The sequence below is a fragment of the Nanorana parkeri genome, unplaced genomic scaffold (assembly GCF_000935625.1).
Source record: "Nanorana parkeri isolate BGI_ZX_2015 unplaced genomic scaffold, ASM93562v1 scaffold466, whole genome shotgun sequence".
NCBI classification, from domain to species: Eukaryota; Metazoa; Chordata; class Amphibia; order Anura; family Dicroglossidae; genus Nanorana; species Nanorana parkeri.
The window spans coordinates 388,567-411,170 of record NW_017306734.1 but is presented as its reverse complement, the minus strand read 5'-3'; the positions used below and the strand labels follow the sequence as shown (position 1 = coordinate 411,170).

Genomic DNA, 22,604 nt, shown 5'->3' with positions numbered 1-22,604 from the left:
GGATTTGTAGTCCTCTATAGCTGATGGTATTCTTGCTGTATAATGTGCTTAGAGTTGTAGTCCCTCTACAGCTTGAAGTCAGTCATAGAACTAAAAGTGGATTGCAGCGGTCGCGTGCGTGCACAGAACTGACAAGGCATCCCTCCACTACCAGGGTGCTATAATTTTGCTCAGTCCTGCCAAGCCGCTGCACCATGGGCCTCTGGGTTGTACTTGCCTCCTGGGCTAAAAGTTGCCAGTCGGCCCCTGATTTCAGCTGAATTCAAGGAGTTACAAAAACAGTTTTTCTGAAAAAGTTTTCAGCCGGAAAAACGAAAACTAGTGCAGCCACCACAGCTAAGGACTGGCAAGCTGCAATCTATTACATTTTTGTTTGGCTCTTCCGCTTCAGTATGGGAGTGCTGAACTCAAATCGATAGAGGAGTCCAACATTTTGTTAAAAACAAGCTGTGAGCGGGCTTTCGGCAAGCTCTTAGCAGTGCTAAAGCCACATTCGGCTCATAATCTACACAGGATTCAAGAAAACCTGCACAGAGAGAAATATGTAGTCTGGCAATGTTGAGCTCATCTTCTAAAATGCTAGTTGGCTGACATGGTAGCCAAGTGGACTCAAGAGTTCTCTTGCTGCAACTCTTCATGGAAGCATTAGGAGAGCCAAGCAATTAGTATTTTCAGAAGGAGATAAGCAATAGCAGCCCCCAGATTATGTTCAGCACAGGTTTCTTTTAACGGGACAAGGTGTTTCTTGTTGGAAACTTGTAGTGGAAAAAATATATAGGGTGCCACTGCTGAGCTCCTCATAAAATGACTAGTTCCCTTGCTATCCTTGGTTTCCATACTTTCTCAGCCACGGATCCAGAACGAGCATGTAGTTAGTAAATCAGAGTACCTGATCTGCATACCTGTTCTGGATCAGCAACTCAAGTACTGAAGGCAGAAAGGCAACTAGCAATATCGGGGGAAAAAAAAAAAAAAAGTCAGCAAAGGCAGCCTTGCAACTCTTTCACTGCCAATGACATATTGCATAACATCGGGGCTATCGGTACAATACTAGTACTCAAATACTTACCCCCGATACCGGAACTTCTGGTCAGAGGGAGAATTCCTCTAACTGGCAGTGCCGCAAGGGAATATGGAGCAGGCTCATCCAGCCAATGACTCGCCGCCCAGCTTCCTGATTGGCTGGCTCCAAGCTGGCTCCATGTTGACTGGGAAGCCAGCTACCCAGCCAATCAGCCGTCTCGATGCTAATTGCCTGGGAAGCTGCCTCCATGCTAGCGGAAGTTCTGGTATCTAGACATGTGCAGCCGCAAAAAATTTGTTTCATTTAGTTTCGGATTTAGTTTATTTCATATTTCCGAAATCGGGTCCTGTATGTGTTTCGCATTCAGATGCGATTCGTAATTCGGATCGGATTCGTAATTCGGACAAATTTCCAACATTTGGGGTTTTGCACAAACGGACGAATGTTCGTACGCACGTACGTAGCAGAATTGGCACAGTTGACATTTCTGGTTGCTGTGCTCTAGTCTTCACTATTAAAGGGACATTAAAATCCTTTTCTTAATTTTTTTTATCGGTTTAAACGTTGACGGTGCATCACATGCACAGGAACATGAAGTAATGTTTTGTTTTTAGCTTCACATGCTATGAAATCCTCTTTTTGTAGTCATTATCCTAAAATTTCTAATTTCGTTCCCATTAGGACAAAATTCGTACTGTATCCGAAATTTCGGATTCGGATGAATTCGGACATGGTACATTTCGGAAATTCAGATGCTCCGAATCCACGAATTTCCAAAATTTCGTCCGAATTTCAATTTGGAACTAAATGAATCGCACATGTCTACTGGTATTAGTACTCTGTATCGGTGGGTACCGTACTTGTACTCGATACCGAAAAAACTGGTGTCGGTGCATCCCTAATCAGGCCATCCTTTTTCTAGATAGGCAGTGATAAGTGAAGGAAGTTACTTTAAGGTAAATATTACAATAGTAACTCACAATATGCACTCACTGAGAAAAATTATACTTTCATTTAAGGACAATGCTTTTAGTGCAGCACTGAATTGGTGATGTAGAAAAGATTTAATGTACTTTTTACTGTTTGGCAAACACAGTTTAAATCTCTTTGTTATAAAGCAGACCTTCATTCATGAAATTAAGGTTCTCTCATCTGCTCCCCCCTCAAACTTACACAATAGCAAATATTTATTTTATTTTATGTTAGGCAGAGTAAATACCAATAATCTTGAGGGGCGTGGCCAGCAGCCGCATGTAGTCGGACGTGTCCCGGAGAGCTCTCCCACCATACATCCTGAAAATAACCTGCAGGGCTTACCCAGCTACCCGTGTACCTCTCCGGCGGCTTACCTGAGTGTAGTGGACCCGGTGACCTGCTCCGGTGAATTGTGGAACCGCGCGCTGACACGAGGGGATGTCTAAGAAGAGGGAAGGTAGAGGCCTCACGATCCAAGATGGCGGCGGCGGTGGCGGCTCGCATCCTGCACTTCCCACCCCCAGTAAGCAAACGGGGGACAGGAACAGGGATGCTGCGGTGAGGCTGGAACGCTTCGGCCGACACCCGGACACACCGGCCAAGGCACGCCGACTCTCCTACTCCGCAGAGCGTGCCTATAAGAGGGATATGGGGCCTGGCTCCCCACACATCTCTGCCTCTGATTCGGAGGACCCGGATGATACCGCAGTGACTGTGAGTACAGTGCCTAAGAATCTGAAGGGCCCTAAGGCATCTAAAACGAAATCTAAGCCGACGGAGCCTACCATCTCAGATATTTTTTCGGCTGTACAGCTATGCAACGCTGCACTGACATCTCTCACAGATCAAGTGCCGGGGATGAGGGCCGACATATCCTTCATGCGCCATGATTTGCAGAAAGTGCGGGACCACACTTCTGCCCTGGAGGGTAGGGTGAGTGGGCTGGAAGATACTACGACCCCATTGCTCTCAGATGTGAAAACGGCATTACACGATATTTCTGCACACACCCTGAAAATGGACGATGTGGAGAACAGGCTGAGACGCAACAATATCAGGGCTGTCGGCATTCCGGAACGCACGGAAGGGGCCAATGCCACGGATTACATGGAATCCTGGCTCTGTGAAGTTTTTGGGAAGACCTACTTGTCCCCTTTGTTTGCTGTGGAAAGAGCTCACAGAGTTCCCTCTCGCCCGTTACCACCTGGGAACCCGCCTAGGCCCATGTTGATCTATAAACTGCCGATTCCGGTCCTAGTGGTGGGCGACTTCAACGGTGTCTTGAACCCAGGTCTCGACAGGTTCCCCCATAATTTGACACGGGATCTAGCGCCGGACACCCCTCTCAGCAGGCTCTGCACGGAGATGGGGTTGGTGGACTTGTGGCGTCTGACCCATCCTGAAGATTTGCAGTATACTTGCCACTCCAAGTCGCATAACTCCCTCTCCCGAATTGATTTAGCCATGGGCACGCCTGAACTGCTCCCGTATGTCACTTTGGTAGAAATGCACCCGAGGTGTCTCTCTGACCACTCCATGCTATCAGTGCGGATACGCTTGGGCAGACGCCAGTCACAACTTCCCTGGCGATTACACCCGTTCCGGTTGACGCTATTTCAGGATTGCGCAGCATTGGAGAATGATGTTCGATTTTTACTGTCAGTGAATACCCCTTCCTCGCCTGTTGGAGTGGTGTGGGACACTTGTGGGATAATTGGTTGACGTACCGTGGACAGGACATATCTGAGTAGATGGCATCCGTGCTCCTCTCCTAGAGACCATTGATGTCGGTATCCCAGTACTTTGTCAAACCCGTAAGGCCCCGGAGTACAAGGTGGGGAGATGGAGGTAGGGGGGTGTTGAGATGTACATGTAGGGGACGCACAAGGCTTTCCGGATAATTGATGTTGAATGTGCTCTTTTATAGGCGGGCGATGTGTTCTTGTCGAATTACATTATGTGGCTCTTATGGCTATGGATGCTCTCTCTCTTTTTATTTGTGGTTTTTGTTTCTGTTAATGTCTTTTGTATTTTCTATTATGCAAAAACGAATAAAAACTATCTGATTGAAAAAAAAAAAAAAAAATATCTATAATTTTGCTGCACCCCCTTCCTGATTCCTTGCGTAGGTGAAGATGACAGTCTCAGCCACCTGCTGCCTTCTGGGATGCCACACATCCCAGGAAGCAGTGTTTCAGCCAGGGACTGACTATTGCAGCATTTATGACCTTGCAGAACAGCCAGCACAAATTTCCACGCATTTGCGAGCCACAGTGCTCTGCCAGGTACTAACTTGCCAGAGAACTGCGACATGTCTGTGCATACACGGGGGTCTCAAAACCAGAAACAACAGCCTCCTGGTAAAAAGAGGTTTCAGGATGGCGATGCAGAGTGGAGCAGTGAGGCCTTCGATTGCAGGGACAATTATTAGAGATAGAATTTAGTTTTACCTAGGTATGGTGAAGTTCCTCTAACTCAACAGTTCTTTCTTTTTTTAGAAATAATTTTTTTGCATAATGATTGTTTTATTGAAATTATTTTAGATGAATATGTGGGCAATTATTATAGAACACAAAAGACTAACGATACTATATATTTATTCTATAGGGAATAGAAACATAGCTTTAGCCATCCAAGGTTCTAAATGAGTAGCCCCTGGCAGCAAACTAGTTAGAAGAGATCCAATGGCTTCAGCTTTAATCCCTGTTAGATTTTTATTTTCTTCCATAAAAAGGACCATATTATTTAGTTATGAAGTGCTCTAAGTCAACAAAAATAAACCATCTTCAAAAAAAATACAAGTTTGTTATAATAATTTAGGCAGTAGCATTATGCCAGAAGTGAGCAAGCTCAACATAAGTACTGAATTTATAGATGATCAATGCTTAGTTATTTCTGACTCAACTTTTAGAAAGAAGCTTCAAAACTAAATTCCAGGCAATACGTTTAAATACATATTGTGTTACCTGCCAAAGGATTTGTAAGTAAAGGGCCCTTTGATAAAAGGAGAGTGGGTGCCCCGCCGATTGTGCTCTGCATAATGCTCTCAGTGATAGGAAGAGAGGCTGGCTACATGACTGTCAGGTCATGTAACAGGGCTCTTCTTCTCCTGGTACTTCTTTTGCTATTAATTAAAATAAATAGTAGGGTTTCAGAATTCAGAAGCAAGCAAAATATTTATAAAGCATGCTTTATAAATATTCCTTTAAGAAAGCATGAATACAAGCTAATCACATGCTTTGTGTATACAGTACTGTGCAAAAGTTTTAGGCAGGTGTGAATAGAAATGCTGTAAAGTAAGAATGGTTTCAGAAATCAAAGTGTTGGTAGTTTATTTTTGTCAATTAACAAAACGGAAAGTAAATGAACAGAAGAGAAATCCAAATCAAATCAATATTAGATGTGGTGTGACCACCCTTTGCCTTCAAAACAGCATCAATTCTTCTAGGTAGACTTGCAGTTTTTAAAGTAACTCGACAGGTAGGTTGTTCAAAACATCTTGGAGAACTAAGCACAGATCTTCTGTGGATGTAGGCTGTCTCAAATCCTTCCTTCTCTTCATGTAATCCCAGACAGATTGCATGATGTTGAGATCAGGGCTCTGTGGGGGCCAAACCATCACTTCCAGGACTCATTGTTGTTCTTTACACTGAAGATAGTTCTTAATGACATTGGCTGTATAATTGAGGTTGTTATCCTGCTGCAGAATAAACTTGGGGCCAATCACACGCCTCCCTGATGGTTTCGCATGATAGAGAAGTATCTGCTTGTATTTCTCAGCATTAGCGACACCATTGATTCTGACCAAATCTCCAACTCCATTGGGAGAAATGCAGCACCAGACTTGCACGGAACCTCCACCATGCTTCACTGTTGCCTGCAGACACTCAACGTTTGACTCATCAGTCCAGATTACCTGCTGCCATTTTTCTGCACCCCAGTTCCTGTTTTCCTGCATAGTTAAGTCGCTTAGCCTCGTTTCCAGGTCGGAGGTATGGCTTTTGGGGCGCAATTATTCCATGAAGACCACTTCTGGCCAGATTTATCCGGACAGATGATGGGTGTACCTGGGTCCCAAGGTTTCCGCCAGATCAGTGCTGATGGCACTGCTGGATATCTTCCGATGTCGACGGGAAGTAAGCAAGATGTGTCTTTCATTTGCTACATTAAGTTTCCTTGGCTCACCACAGCATCTACGGTCCTCAATGTTGCCTGCTTCTTCAAAGGAGCTTGAACAGCACATCTTAGAACCCCAGTCTGCTATTAAAGCTTTGCCGGGGAGAGACTTTACTGATGCAGTACAACTACCTTGTGTCTTGTTGCAGTGCTCAGTCTTGCCATGGTGTATGACCTGTGACACGAAACAGTCTTCAACAACCTTACCTTAGTAGCAAAGTTTGGCTGTTCCTCACCAAGTTTTAAGCCCCCTGCAAAGTTGTTTATTTAAGTTCATTACGGTGTTTCACCCTACATATGAAATAAATGATTAGCACTTGCTTGGTATAATTGGTTAATCATACACCCGACTCTAATTCTACAAAATCCTGACTTTGTGCAAGCGTAAGAATTGATGCTGGTGTAAAGCCAAAGGGTAGTTACACCAAATATGGATTTGTTTTAGATTTTTTTTCTTCTGTTCACTCACTTTGCAAATTGATAAAAAAAACAATAAAAATATATAAATTTTTGAAAGCATTCTTTACAGCATTTGTTTTCACACCTTCCTTAAACCTTTGCACAGTACTATATTGAAATAGCACCAAAAAAAACTAACCTAATAAAATAAGATTTTTATATTTACTGTAAAATTCAATTTCTTGAGTCCATTGAGGGACATGGGAATTCAGAAACAGTTGGGTTGTACTGCCATCTACAGGAGGTTTGGACACTGGCAAACAGAAAAATTGTAAGTAGTCCAATGACTCAGTATGCAGATCTTGTTAGAGAGGGTTGAAACTGAACAGGTTAACCTGTGGGGTAAAAGGGATGTTCAGATCACGCAAATGCCAGGGAGGCAAAACAAACCAAGGACCTATCCAGAAGTACAAACATCCCCCACTTGTAGAAGTGGGGGTGCACCTTCATGCCAAGGGCTTTTCAGAGAGGTTACCTGATCTCTGGTTTCAAGCCCTACAGGATCAGTGCAGGTTAGGCTCTGAAAGCCTAAGACAACCTACTGGCAAACTAGATGAGGGCAAAGGGTACCATTCCTTGGACTCTTCTGCAAAACTCCCGCATACTCTGGCCAACTGTGGCATTACTAATCACAGTGCCAAGAAAAGAGCTTAATAGGGGATAGCCCTTGAAGAACAAACAGTCATATGCAGAATGCTCTGCACATGTGTGCGAATATCAGCCCCATGAGAGGCACAAGCTTAGAGGCTTGTAGTAAGCCATTGCACCTAAGCAACAAGGCTAATTTGTTCCGGTGGCTCTATTAAATGGGCCTCACCCGGCATCTCTCAAGGGAATCTTCTAATTCTGACACAGTTTGACAGGTAAATGTTAGTGCCAAAACTGGATGGAGGGCTAGACCAGTCAATTCAAACTGGGATTTAAAGAAGTATTAAACGCTTAAATCTATTTTTCTCCAAATGCTTCAGTCATGTTTACAAACAGCTGGATCCAGCTCTCTCTGCTCGCCTTCCCTGAACTTCCTGTCCAGTACAAGATCACAAAAGGAGAGCATAGTCTCCAGCAGCTGTCCATGTCTTTCTTCAAAGGAGCTTGAACAGCACATCTTAGAACCCCAGTCTGCTATTAAAGCTTTGCCGGGGAGAGACTTTACTGATGCAGTACAACTACCTTGTGTCTTGTTGCAGTGCTCAGTCTTGCCATGGTGTATGACCTGTGACACGAAACAGTCTTCAACAACCTTACCTTAGTAGCAAAGTTTGGCTGTTCCTCACCAAGTTTTAAGCCCCCTGCAAAGTTGTTTATTTAAGTTCATTACGGTGTTTCACCCTACATATGAAATAAATGATTAGCACTTGCTTGGTATAATTGGTTAATCATACACCCGACTCTAATTCTACAAAATCCTGACTTTGTGCAAGCGTAAGAATTGATGCTGGTGTAAAGCCAAAGGGTAGTTACACCAAATATGGATTTGTTTTAGATTTTTTTTCTTCTGTTCACTCACTTTGCAAATTGATAAAAAAAACAATAAAAATATATAAATTTTTGAAAGCATTCTTTACAGCATTTGTTTTCACACCTTCCTTAAACCTTTGCACAGTACTATATTGAAATAGCACCAAAAAAAACTAACCTAATAAAATAAGATTTTTATATTTACTGTAAAATTCAATTTCTTGAGTCCATTGAGGGACATGGGAATTCAGAAACAGTTGGGTTGTACTGCCATCTACAGGAGGTTTGGACACTGGCAAACAGAAAAATTGTAAGTAGTCCAATGACTCAGTATGCAGATCTTGTTAGAGAGGGTTGAAACTGAACAGGTTAACCTGTGGGGTAAAAGGGATGTTCAGATCACGCAAATGCCAGGGAGGCAAAACAAACCAAGGACCTATCCAGAAGTACAAACATCCCCCACTTGTAGAAGTGGGGGTGCACCTTCATGCCAAGGGCTTTTCAGAGAGGTTACCTGATCTCTGGTTTCAAGCCCTACAGGATCAGGGCAGGTTAGGCTCTGAAAGCCTAAGACAACCTACTGGCAAACTAGATGAGGGCAAAGGGTACCATTCCTTGGACTCTTCTGCAAAACTCCCGCATACTCTGGCCAACTGTGGCATTACTAATCACAGTGCCAAGCAAAGAGCTTAATAGGGGATAGCCCTTGAAGAACAAACAGTCATATGCAGAATGCTCTGCACATGTGTGCGAATATCAGCCCCATGAGAGGCACAAGCTTAGAGGCTTGTAGTAAGCCATTGCACCTAAGCAACAAGGCTAATTTGTTCCGGTGGCTCTATTAAATGGGCCTCACCCGGCATCTCTCAAGGGAATCTTCTAATTCTGACACAGTTTGACAGGTAAATGTTAGTGCCAAAACTGGATGGAGGGCTAGACCAGTCAATTCAAACTGGGATTTAAAGAAGTATTAAACGCTTAAATCTATTTTTCTCCAAATGCTTCAGTCATGTTTACAAACAGCTGGATCCAGCTCTCTCTGCTCGCCTTCCCTGAACTTCCTGTCCAGTACAAGATCACAAAAGGAGAGCATAGTCTTCAGCAGCTGTCCATGTTGGCCGTGTGGTGGGGGGGGGGGGGGGGGGGGGGACTGTCCTCCCCTCCTGTGCCTTTGTGTAGACACGTACAGCTTACTAGAACACAGAAAAACACATTAAAACATTTTTTAATGTGTTTTTTGCACTTTATTTTCTTATATGTTACTTTAATTAAAAAAGTTAATATTTTAAACACTTTTTTTTTTCCTTTACACTAACCTTATTACTATTACATGGGGGGGGAGAGACTAACAAGCCCCCTATGTAATAGCAGATCGGGTGTGACAGGTCCTCTTTATGGAGACATCCGGGGTCTTTCAGACCCCTAATGCTGTAAGCCGCTGAATCTCTCTCTGATCGTTGCGGGGAGACCCACTGTGCCGGTCCCAGGCCTGCACGGGTGACGGCTGTTTAAAATGACACTGTGTATTTGGTTTAACCACTTCTGCAGGCCCCCGCATATACACGTATTGCGGCCCGGAAGTGGTTAAACAACTCGGCTCATTGTGAGGCAAGGGCTTTAGGTACACACTATGGACTGGGAAAATTATCTGCAGCTTACTAACAGTACACTCGGGTTTGTAAAGCACCACAATGCAGAGCCCAAAGGTCATATTCCAGGCTAGTCCTGCAACTTCCAATCCAGTGGGATAAAAGTATGGCATCCAATGCTAAGGAAACGCAAATCAAAGCAGCTGCTATCTGGCCCTTGAGGGTACTAAGGGTCAAATGGTGATCCAGACCCAACGGCAGGAAAGAAAGGATCTGTCCCATGGAGAAACTACTAGGGTGAGAGCCTCTAGACTTGCACCAAAGTACGCCTTCCAAATCCAATGACAGACCTTACAGAAAGTAAACTTCCTAACCTTGAGCTTTGTAGAGATAACACGCTCAGAGATGCCCCTGTCCTACAGAACCCGGGTGTCAACAGCCATGCTGTTAAAGCCAGCAACCCAAGAAGCAGGTGACTCCCACAGAGCCACTACTGCATCCACTGCTACCACCAGAGGATGCCTGGACCAGGAAACAAACCAGTCTAGTTTGATGCAGAATCTAGCAGCCAGGAAGTTCAACTCCAGTGTCGCCGGCCTGTGACACAGGCCAGCGTCCAGATGCTGCCAGCTAAGAAAATCTGATTGAGAAATGTTCATGGAGAGAGCTGAGAACATGTTGTTCTGCTCAGGACAGTATTCACTCTACCTCTTTTGCCGCAGTGAGACTTCTTGTTTTTCTCCAATGACTAGTGTACAGCATCGCCGTGCTGTTTTTTTTAACTAAATCCAGAGAGGACCTGATAATAGGTCAGTCCAACATTGGAGAGACAGCCAAATTGTCTGAAGCTCCAGGATATTTATCAGGAGACAAGATTTAGCCGATGTCCAAATCCCCTGCGCTGACAAAGTGCTCAGGACTTACAGGCTAGTAATGTCAGTTGTAAAGATTTTACAAAACATATGTGGGGGGGGGGGGGGGGGATTAAGTTTCTCTAGGGCAGTGGTTCTCAACCTGTGTAACCTCAGGACCCACATTTGTACTTGGTCATTAAAGCTGGCCATACACCTTACAATTATCTGCAGATTTTCTGTGGTCAGATGGAAAAGATGCAACACATTCCTCCCTCTACACTTAACTGTGTGGATGGAGTAATCTCCACCTGGGCCAATCTGTTGCACTTTTTCCATCTGACCACAGAAAATCTGCAGATAATTGTAAGGTGTATGTTCACCTTAAGTCGCGACCCAAGCCGCACTGCAATGGAATGCACAGGGTTGCGGTAGCTCAAAACTATAGGGTCAAGCAACTGGAGTTGACTAAGTTTCTCTGCAGACAGGCGGTAGGAGCAGATCAGGGATCGAAGTATCAAGTGGCTCATAGCAGAAGAAGCAGCAGGAGTTGGTTTCTTGACACTTTGTAGTGGGAAAGAGGCTGTGAAGTGCATGTTTGACACTCCACCAAGCAGAATGACATCAGCACTCAGTCCCACAGAGTTAACCCATTTTATGGAAAGAGAATTGAAAATAGACACCTAGAGACAGAATTCAGAATCTGTGAAAGCACAATGCTAACTGTTCTGGACCTGCAAAGCGCTCCACAGCTAATGTAACCAGAAACAGACTTGAAAGCAGCCAAGCAGTAACCCTGCGATGACTGATCCAGTAGGGTCCAGCCACAACAAGTCCCATAGTCGAGACTAAGGACAACTGTGCCAGGCAGCTGCAAGAAAGCAATGGAACTTCCTGCAGCTACATGAACCTAGACTGAAGAAGAAAAAAAAGTATTAAAATCAGCAGAGCCAAAAAGATGTCGATGGTCATAGGACAGTAGCCAAAACTAGTCTTGCAAGTCATGCTGGTTGTAGGAGGGGTTATCCCAGGGCTGGCCCACATTCTTTTTGATTGCCAGTGTCCAATTCTCCTGATGGCGGAATTATATCCTGAAGGTTTAGGACTTCCGGTGTCCATTAACAGACAAGAAAATTATTATTTTTTTGCTATATGGAGTGGGAGAAAGGTGCTGTGGGTGTATGTGCTAACCTCACTGGATGTTGGTATTTAGGCAAGCAACATTATGAATGCACAAAAACATGTCTGCTTCAATATCAACTACTTACCTTGTAATTATTGCCTATGTCACAGCAATAAATCCTCTGCAGTTGACTTTCTAATAGACTAATATGTAATTTACAAGCTGGGGAGAATTCACACTGGAGAAGTGAAGTCTGTAAACTGCAAACACTAAGCTAACTCTACTACTACCAAAATGCATTGCTTACTTATCCAATAATAAATGCACTTCTTTGCTAACTAAGGTTTATAAAAAGCTATTCAATGTGTAAAATGAAATGGTCTCTCTGATCTTCCCTGTACTATAAATGAGATTATATGCTCCAATGTCTGGCACAATAAAAAATAAAACATTTCTTTCTCCAATGCAACATTATATATCTATAGATCGATATATCCATCCATCTATCTATATTGTGTTTCCCTGAAAATAAGACCTACCCCGAAAGTAAGACCTAGCACTATCTTTAGCGATTCCTGTAATATTAGACCAACCCCGAAAATAAGACCTAGTTCGGTGGTAGGGGGCACATGTATTGCTGCATCCAAGCAGCCAGCCAGGTGTACGAGAGTAACATTCATTTATATGAGCAGCTGGTCTCCTGAAGTCTGCATGTATAAAAACATGTCAAGGACCGCAAAACATTTCATGCATACACGGCAGGGACTGACAGCCGCGACCCAGCTCCCGCCCACCTGTCTGCTCGGCTTCTACGGTACATAGAGAGCTGCCGCTGAAAACTACATTTCCCAGCATGCAGCGGCACAGCGCGACATGGCCAGTGGGGTCGGAGTGAGGTGAGGGAACTTCTGACTGGAGTTCCGTGCGACGAGGTGGCTCCCTGGACGGCATCAGAAAGGAGAGCTCCAGCACAGCTGCAGCCTGCAGGTACTGCGACACTGTGTGTGACAGTATTTTTTCACTTTGTTGCACATAAAAAATATGGGGGGGGGGGGGATATAAAAAAAAAAAAGGGCCTTATTTTCGGGGAAACACGAAAATATAGATATCTATATCTATCTATCACACACAGTATATATACGCGCACACACACATACACAATAAATATGAAAATTTGTGCAATTGTCTGCAAAATCCATTATTTTCCTTATTTGTTACAAAGCTATTGAAAAACATGATAGAATTGAAAACAAAAAATGAAGCATGTGCCTACGCTACATGAGTAGATAGTGTAATTTCCAAGAGTATGGTGCTATCTCCCAGGAGAAATATGGTTCCAAAAGTACACTACGGAAAATAGGTAGGGAACTGCTAGTCATCTGCGTGATGACATCACAATGGGCATTCTGTGTGCCTGGCACTAACACATATGCTGCCAAATTGAGGAACATGATCTGTCACCCACATCTGCACAACTCTTAATAAATGTATAGGTTTGCTCATAGCAAATGGGTAGCCCAGAAGTTAGCTTATCAACAGACTGTACTGACAAACTGGGCTAAAACACCATGCTTATATGTGTATACTGAGAAACATTAAGGCTGGCTGAAGACACAAAACATTACCAATACTGTAAAATGGAACCCTAGCAATATACATAGTCATCTTTAAAGGCATATGAGACATGGAACTGGGACCACAAAGTCAAGGCTAGCACTGCGTGTGACTCAAGTCACAAGTATGGCACATTCTACACACACCTTATTTGTCTCACTGAAGAAGACACATCCTCCAAGTATTGTTCAGTCACTGCTCACAACAGGAGCAGCATAAATCATACATGTTTAATTTAGAGATTAAAAACTTCAAAGCATTAAAAAATAAAATTGATAAAAACGAGTTACCGCACCTCTATGTTTTAAAAGAGGAAACCCAAACCCTTCACAGGAAAAAAAAAAAATATATATATCTCACACCCACTCAGTCTCTTCCATGTTAGATGTCACACTTTGGTTACCAGCTGCTCCCACTTGGTTAGGAGGAAGAGATATCCAGACTCGACCCCCAAAAGCCTTAAAAAGTCTTTAGGAACGCCTGTGCATTGTTCCCTTCGGCTCTGAATGCAGTGGTGGCAAAGCAGCGGACGAGAGGGCGGCAAGAGGGGCAGCTGCACGGCAACTGCTCCCCCACCCAATTTCAGCTGCTCAGGAATTGCTGGCAGAGTTATTTTCTTCAGTAGGAGAGGTGGAGGATGAGGAAGAAGCAGAAGATGCAGAGAAATTCAGGTCTGAAAGTCCTGGGGGGTTCGTAGCAGTGTTCTGACCACTCAGACTTTTCCTGCATACGGGACATGTATCATGCTGAAAGAGAAGGAAATGTCAGAACATAAGATTCTCAGTAAAATTGCAAACTGCATGATATATATCTATAGCTGGGAGAACTTGCACAATTGGTGGCTGACTAAATACTTTTTTGCCTCACTCTATATCTATATATATATATCTATCTATATAGATATATACACATACATACATACATACATACATACATACATACATATACATCTTAAAATCTTAAAGCTCTGGTGAGAGAGGAGAGGATAGGGGTCCAAGAGTCTTATCACTTTGCATCATGGAATTTGACACAAACTGCCATTGTGAGTTTTACAGGTGGCCACTGGGACTGTCAAAAAAATTACCTGATCTTTGCAAGTTGTCCAGAAGAAAAAGCTTCTGCAGTGTTTTTCTGCAGTAAAGTGAACCTGTTGCTATAAAAAGTTCTCCAAGAAAGCTTTTCCTGTAACAGAAGAGTGTAAGTACTTACGTAACCTGCCGCCAAGTACCACTTTGTTCCTTAGAAATGTTCCACTGAAGTCTGCTCAGAAAACCTACAAATCCGGCATGGGCACTGGATTAGTAAAGTATTTACAATCTTCTTTTACAAGGAAAGTTTGCCTGGAGATCTTCGGTGCAACGACAAGGTCACTTTCAGGAATGTCAGTGATGAATGGCAGCGTACAACAATGCGCGTTAGATGGTGAACACTGAATAGACCCTTCTTTTTATTTTAACGCAAGCTTTCTTACAAAACCACCAAAAACATATTTCAAACACATAATGATACCTATGTATGCATTACAAAAAACACTTGTCCTTGAAACAGCTTCCATTGGAAAGATATCACTAACAATGGCTCTAAACTCATGATAAACAGTATATACACACACAATGAAATGATTTTTTTCCTGCTCTTTTTAAAAAAATAAATAAAAAAGGGACATTTCCATGCAAGAGTCTTTCCAAAATGTTGGAAGTCACTTCAAAAGACCTTGGTTAGTGCTTGGAATAAACAGCACAACCGAATGCTCAAACAAGCTGCGTAGTCAGCAACAAACGCGCTGTTTAGCAAGGCGAAGGTGTCTATTAGGGATGCACAGATACCGAGTACCCTACAAGTACAGATACTTTCCCAGCTCCAAGACTAGAATAGACAAAAATTTACAAGTTAGGAGGAAGCTGTCATTTGTAAGAAGCACACGGAGCTTCTGGGATTTGTACATTCCTGTTTTAATGTACGATTTTTTATATAAATATAAAAAGGGATGCACCGATACCATTTTTCCAAGTACAAGTACTGATACATTTTTGTTAAGTGTCATGTGACATTTTTTCTAAAAAAATACAGACTAATGATTTCAGGACAGTGGTGGAGCACCAGAGCCAGGTCCCAGCTGCAACCCTGGTAGTTCTCATGAAAATGCCAAGTATCTGCACTGGTATCTGAAAAGTATCGGTGCAACCCTAGTGTCTATAGACATTTAAACACAGTCCTGCAATCTGACCATTGTGAGCAAAATCAGTAAACAATCTCCATTCATCAGCTACGTGTACATACGGTCAGCTAAAGTTAATCTAGGGAAGACAGAATCCTTGTTTGATCACTAATGTTTTCCTCCCGGTAAGCTGGTACTTAAAATGGCTACTGGTTTCATCCCCAACCCTACTCCATAGGCCTAAACATTTGGTAGGCCAAGGAAGTTTTTTCAAAGTCGTCAGATTGTTACTGCATGTTCCAATTGTCCTCCTTAGTCCATGTGCATCTTTAAATAGATCTTATTCCAGTTAAATGAAATGCGATTAGTTGCTATGTCTGTGAAGGTTCTCATTTATCCAGGTCATGGTATATCTGTAAAAAAATAAGTCAAGACAACTGGACTTGCTGTATTTTTCTTCAAGACATTTCACTGGTCATCTGACCAGCTTTCTCAATTCAAATTCAATTGTGAATTGAGAAAGCTGGTCAGATGACCAGTGAAACATCTTCAAGAAAAATACAGCAAGTCCAGTTTCCGTGACTTATTTTTTACAGATATAATTAGTTGCTATGTTTTACTGTACTTCGCATATGATCACTGCATTCTGCAATGCTCAGCACATGTAGAAGGGTGTCCTTCCTAACCTAAATTTCAGATCTCATTTTCAAACCTGCACAGGAACAATGGCAGATACAATCTGTTTTTATCCTCTTCTCCAATGTCTCCAATGGTTTATCATGTAAAATACACTGCAGCTGAAAAACAGATGCTATATATGTATTACGGTAACATTGCTTCTTGATAAAAGATTCCATTTCTGAACTATAAACAGACATCTCACTAAATCTAGCGGAAGCTCAGATATGGTGCAAGATTTACCAAGAAAGGAGAAGTGAGTGCTTCCACATACTGACCTGCTCTAACCAAGGGATGATGCAGTCATTGTGAAATAAGTGATTACAAGGCAGTTGTCGTACGTTTTCACCAACTGTATAGTCTTCTTTACACACTGGACACTCCAAGCCAGAACCTGGTGCCAGAAAATATATGAATTGTCAGAATTACCTTGGTTAGGAAAGAACACAGATACAGGCAAATTAAAATTGTTTGCATCAATAAGCTCCATATTACCTGATCAGACTTTTTTTGGTAAAAGAGAATGCTTTATTTACCTTTTAATGTAATAGCATATAAAAGAACCTAAGAAGGCTTACATAGCTATAGACATGACAAGAAAAATTGCAGCCTAAAGTCTATGTCGATGCTTGCTGATAGAGCAATATCCACAGATGACAGATCACCCAAAGGTTCAAGTGGTGTTGGTAGTATGTTCCTCCACCGACATAAAACAGTCAGCATTAGACATGGGTGAACCCATCTGCAAATCAGTGTATCCAGCATATAAACTACTTTGAGGCAAATCACAATTTTCTTGAATAGGAGTGCCAAGTCACCCAGACCATGAATAATCTCAGAAATCTTGAAGTTCTCCATAGATCAGATGATGTACCTTGTTAGCCAGGAATAAAAATACACAGGTAGGCCAAAAAAAATGTATTATCAACAAGATATCTTTTAGTAGCGAACTAAAAAAAAATACTAAAAAAATACAATCTTTCTGAGCTCTAAAGTTCCTTCTTCGGGTAACAGTATATTTGTTATAACTCGAGAAAGAAAGAAAAAAAAAAAAAAAGAAGACCGTTAAGCTGGCCCAAAGAAATATCCAATATTATAAAATTGCCATAAACCATTTAATATATCTAACACACCTTTCTCCGCTTAATCATACCCATACATATTTTCCCCAGGAAACCACTAAAGCTGGCCATACACCTTACAATTATCTGCAGATTTTCTGTGGTCAGATGGAAAAAGTGCAACAGATTCCTCCATCTACACTTAACTGTGTGGATGGAGGAATCTCCACCTGGGCCAATCTGTTGCCGTTTTTCCATCTGACCACAGAAAGTCTGCAGATAATTGTAAGGTGTATGGGCACCTTTAGAGCTTGTATCTTTTTTAGTTGGCCACTAAGAGGTAAGGTAAAAGAAAAACCTCACACTTTCAGGAGAATCACAATTTACTTTAAAGTATCTGACATTTGCAGTAGCTCATCTCCAATTCATTTGTATTTTATCTGCCAGTAGCTGTTCACATCAGCACATTTAAAAGCCCACGAATAGCTGTATTTCAGATACTTGCCTACATGTTCCTCTGTTATCTGAATTGTTGGAAGGGCTTGGATCTTTTCATTATCTGCAGGCGGAGGACCAGTGTTCTCAAATTGATTAAGTAACTAGGAGAAAAGATAAAACAGAGAAGACATCTTTACAAGAATGATCACCAACGTTATGCAAAGCTTCGCTACAAAGAATTAAGATATACCTGTGTGATGATTGTATCAAGGCCATTAGCTCCCCAAGCATAATCCATTGGATTGGAATGAAGGACCCCCCTATGTGGGGGAAAAATATGGAATTAAACAACAAAGCGGATTTCTTTGCATCTAAAGCCAAAACTTTATTTTCTTAGATTTGGATAGAGTCCGGAAGAGTTAGAACCCTTGCCAAGTTAAAGTTATTACTGTCTGAGGCGATTCAGCCTTATTTTTCCCTGTGACCACTGTCACAAAAATAAAGAAAACAAATTACAATTATCACCAGAACAAGAGGCGAAGGGGAAATCCTCCAATGGGGATGCCTGTTCCTGTGACATACATACATCCAACCCCCCGCCCCCCACTTTGGCTAGATTTGCTCTGATCTCCTATTGTGTCTCTAGGGCAAAAAGTTAAAAATAATTCTCCCCAATGGGACAGAGATACAAAAATAAAAAAACATAAATAAACCGAATACACTTGGGACAATAACAATGGGGAAAATTAAGTAACTCTTAGCTAAACAGAATTCAGTTCAATCATTTTACTGCTGACAGCTGTATCTTCCTATGATTTTATCATATTATGTGTATAACTTACAAACCTACAAATATGCAAATGCCACAATATACAGAAAAATATATATCTGCCAAATGATTTGTATTTCTGTCTATCCAGTTATGAGATTTATACAGCCCTGCCATACAGAACAGCCTTGTCTGGCAGGGCAAGAGACCCGATTTCTCTCTGCTGCAGTTAAAGCGGAACTAAACCTGCTGTGTCCCACAAGAAAGCTCAAGTTCAAAATGTTCAAGAAATGTTCAATACATGTTAATGAATCCTTCATCAAAACATACCAGCATTGATTTCTGCAGTGTTTTCATTCTGCCTACTAGCACATGCTCAGTGTATGCTACATATAAGGCATGCCTCTGTTCATAACTGTCACAGTTGCCAGTGTGCTTATGTCAGCTCTCAAGCAGTCTTTCAAGCATTTAAATGGCTACCGCCATAGCTGGTCATGTATGCAGCACCAAGCTCATCTCTTTGTCACTCTGCTCTCTCCTCCAGAAAACCCCTTGCACTGCAGCAGAACTGGTTGTGCTACTTCTCCCTCCAGTCTGAGCTCTCCAGTACAGGGACTGCAAGAGGCTGTTACCAGGTCAAATTTGGTTCCATTGCTGGAGCATAGGAGACAGGCAGAAGGGAGCGCCGGCACAGCCAGCCGATGCAAAGGATCGGGTGAGTATAATGAAAAAAAAACGAGCAGTTAACCCGTGCAGTGCAGGGGTAGCCCCTGTGCAAGGGTTAATAAAAATGTTGCCCGGAGTTCTTCTCTCATGTATACAGGGCTACACTAGTGTGTGCCTTTTACATCCTCCTGGAGTTTAGCTTTAAGGCAATAATGCATGCTAGTTTAGGAATTGTGCAGAAATCATCCAATCTAATAGTATACAAAAACTGAAAGCCAATATCCATACCGATAACAAACAGAGCTTAATCCAGTATCAATGTATTATAATATACTGTACTACTCTGCACAGCAGTACTCATTTATAATGATAAGGACATACTATACATGCAAATTACAGACACCAGACTCACCATGGCCCCAGTCCCAAGTTTGGCATTGCTGTGGGTGCAATGATTCCATTCACCAGCTGCTGAATGATCCTAACAAAGAAAGAGACATTTTATGTATGTATGCGTGTGTAAATATATTTACAAAAACACACACACACTAATGGAAGACTCTTCTAAAAAGAGTACTATAAAATCATTCTATTTTGCACATTTGTGTTAATAATACACTGAGGTAGCAAGGGCAAATGGCAACATAAAAAGACTGATAATTGTCTAGTTTGTCTATTGATTATATTTTGTAGTGATAAATACCAATTCACCGATCTCAGGAAAGCAAAGTAATGTAATGATTAAAAGAAGCCTGTACTGATAAAATATATAGGCTGCCATTGCCAACGCTCTAAAATGTGATTCTCTGACCTAATCCGGATTTCTCATTTTCACAAGGTGATTGCATGTTCCATGTCAGAGGCTCAGAAAGTATAGGGGCTAGAGGCAACTATCACTCACAAATGTCAGTATAGGCAACCTCAGTATTTCTCTCCAAACAGGTATGAGTCATTACTTTTGCAATCCTATCAGTTAGAAATGCAGCAATCTAACAGTTTCTGTGCAAGGAAGCTATTGTAAACTTTTAATTGTTCCCTTTTATGTTACAGGTCTGTAGCAATCCCTAGAAAGCAGCTGTACAATTCAACTTTACCTGATTTTCACTTGCAATGCCTTCATCCCACCTTTGTCTACTGTACAAAATATTTTTTTCGGTTGGCTGCAGTCAGGCAATAGAAAAAAAAATGTTCCAGCCATTTGGGAAATGACGGGACGATATGACTGTATCCAGGAAAAACGGAACAGACAGACTTTTGAAGGTAAAGTGGATTTTTACACAAGAGTTTCACAGCTGCTATTTAGGGATTTCTAGAGATCTGTGACATGAGTCAGGGTGCAATAAAAAGCATTTACAACATTTTACAGGTACTGCTAATTATAAATATGTATTTCTACTTTTACAACCAAATAGTGGGATAACACTTATTTTATATATGTTATATGTTCCCATTCACATTGCAGAAGTTAAAAAAAAATGGTCTCTTACAATTTTAAGTGCTTTATACTTGCTTAAAAATCCTACCTAGCTTTCCTCCATGTAATGTTAAATAGGGGCAGTGTTACGTTATGTTTTCATTAACAATGTCTATGCTGTGCTGGCAGATTTCATTATCAGTTGTAAACTAAATGTGAATGCTGTCTGTCCTAACACAGGGTTAAACCTTCGAGGTAATGTATGCTAATGTGAGAAAGCTCAGTCTGATCCTCAGTAGGACCCTCTACTTTCAAACTGCTTAGAGTAGCTTAGAATCTGCACAAAGACCTTCACCAAAGAAACTGCTAAAACAGAAGATATATATTTTTAAAAAATATGTTTGGGTATGCTGGGTAAATGGGGACACATACACTATTCACAGAAGGGTGAAGAGTTTGGAAAAGGCAGGAGAAGTGAACAATCTAGGATAAAATAGCTAAACTTTAAAGTTAGCTGAATTGGAGATTTTTTCCAAATCAGCTATGTTAGCCTAGATTGATCACTTTTCATGCCTTCTCCAAACACTTCACCCTTTTGTGAATAGCCCTGATAGTGGTGGCTTTCTCAAGTTTGATAACAAAAGTGGAACTACACTTTAAGTTTAAAAAAAAAAAAATCTAAGAGCCAATAGAATCTTTTCAGGTTTTTTTTTCAGGACCTGGGATATTATACTGCATTATCTGAATAAAGTTAGGTATATTAAACAGAAACAATGTGACCAAAAACAAGTATTTCTAAATATAAAAAGTGTGTCAGGTCAAATGTTACTGCCCCACTCCCATACCAAACTCTGCTCAGTTATTTCTTACCCTTCTAATGTAGGCACACCCTCATGCCTTCCCGCAGAACGCCTCGTACTCAGTCTCGCACGTGGCTGTCTTGCACCGTATCGCTGCCGCGACTGTTGCTCTCTTCTATTTTCACTTTCACGGTTCTCTTCACTTGTCCCACTTGCTCCAAAAATAGGGAAATCTAGGCCCTCATTGAAAATCCCAAAAGTAACTTGACCATAACCAGGAGGTAATGTGAACTGTGTGGGCTCTAGGCTCTTTAATACAAAGTTTTCAGAGAGAGTGCATTAGAAAAAAGAAAAAAAACACCACAAGAAAGAAACAAGACAAATTCTGCATTATTACCTCAAAGAGATGTCTGTTTTGATCTGTCCCAGAAGTAGTGCTAGTATTTTCTGTGTTCCTATAAAAATAAATAAAAAAAAGTCAGATTTGCCATTTCCAGATAAAAAGAAACTTGCAAAAAATAGCGGTTATGTTGTTTTTTTAAATATAATCTTTAGTTTAAGTATTTTATAAACACAAGCACCATAGAAAATGGCTATAGCTGCTATATGTTTTGACACTGACAACAAACCCTTGTCTGCAAATACTTTAACAGTACAGCAAGCTACTTGCAGTGCAACCTCAGTTGTCCAGCTAAACACAAAGTTAAAATACAGACATATCCCTTAGGATAAAGTACACAAAACGCAGGAGTTACACCTTAAAAATACATTCAAGTACCTGAACTAACTTGGCTTGGAGTGGTGACTACTTTACAACACACACAGGAACCATGGGGAACCCTAGTACCCACACTCCAGAAGAAAGGACAGTGTCACCACCAATTCAGAGATGATTTGATGATGATCTACAGCTGAGTGATACACAAATAAAAAATATACTTGTTAATAGTTAAAGGTACTGGAATCCATTTTTAAGATTTAACTCCTGAGTTTAGTGCCACTCTAAATTTCAGTATTACGTAAGCTAGAGGCCAGTGTTTTTATTTACCTTATTTCAGGAAGCTCTTCTATAAACCCTGATTCGCACCTAGGGCAAATGTACTCCTTCAATGACAAAAACAAGATACATTAGATTACATAACAATATATTATCAAAACACCTAGTTGCCAGGAGAAAACAATCAAACTATTTTTAAACAGGTACCAGATTTCAATGCAAGGAATAATGTTTTATGCTGCCCCATTTTATGCCAATGTAATTGTTGCCCAATTGTGCTAAATAAATAAAATGAATTAAAAGTGAAATAAAATAAAACAATATAAAAAAAAAAAAAAAAAAAAAAAAACAAAA

General features: G+C 41.4%; 1 protein-coding gene across 1 annotated transcript in view; it reads right to left on the bottom strand.

Moving 5' to 3' along the window:
- Positions 1-13,453: 13,453 nt before the first annotated feature.
- RNF126 (ring finger protein 126) overlaps positions 13,454-22,604 on the bottom strand; it is a 19,469-nt gene continuing 10,318 nt past the window's right edge. Inside the window, exons 2-9 of the mRNA XM_018560569.1 lie at positions 22,302-22,357; positions 21,651-21,708; positions 21,324-21,562; positions 19,452-19,520; positions 17,855-17,924; positions 17,672-17,765; positions 16,384-16,499; positions 13,454-14,015 (exon numbers count right to left, since the gene is read on the bottom strand). Coding sequence (XP_018416071.1) covers positions 13,860-14,015; positions 16,384-16,499; positions 17,672-17,765; positions 17,855-17,924; positions 19,452-19,520; positions 21,324-21,562; positions 21,651-21,708; positions 22,302-22,357 — 858 coding nt within the window. The 3' untranslated portion in view covers positions 13,454-13,859. The remainder of the gene's footprint in view (positions 14,016-16,383; positions 16,500-17,671; positions 17,766-17,854; positions 17,925-19,451; positions 19,521-21,323; positions 21,563-21,650; positions 21,709-22,301; positions 22,358-22,604) is intronic.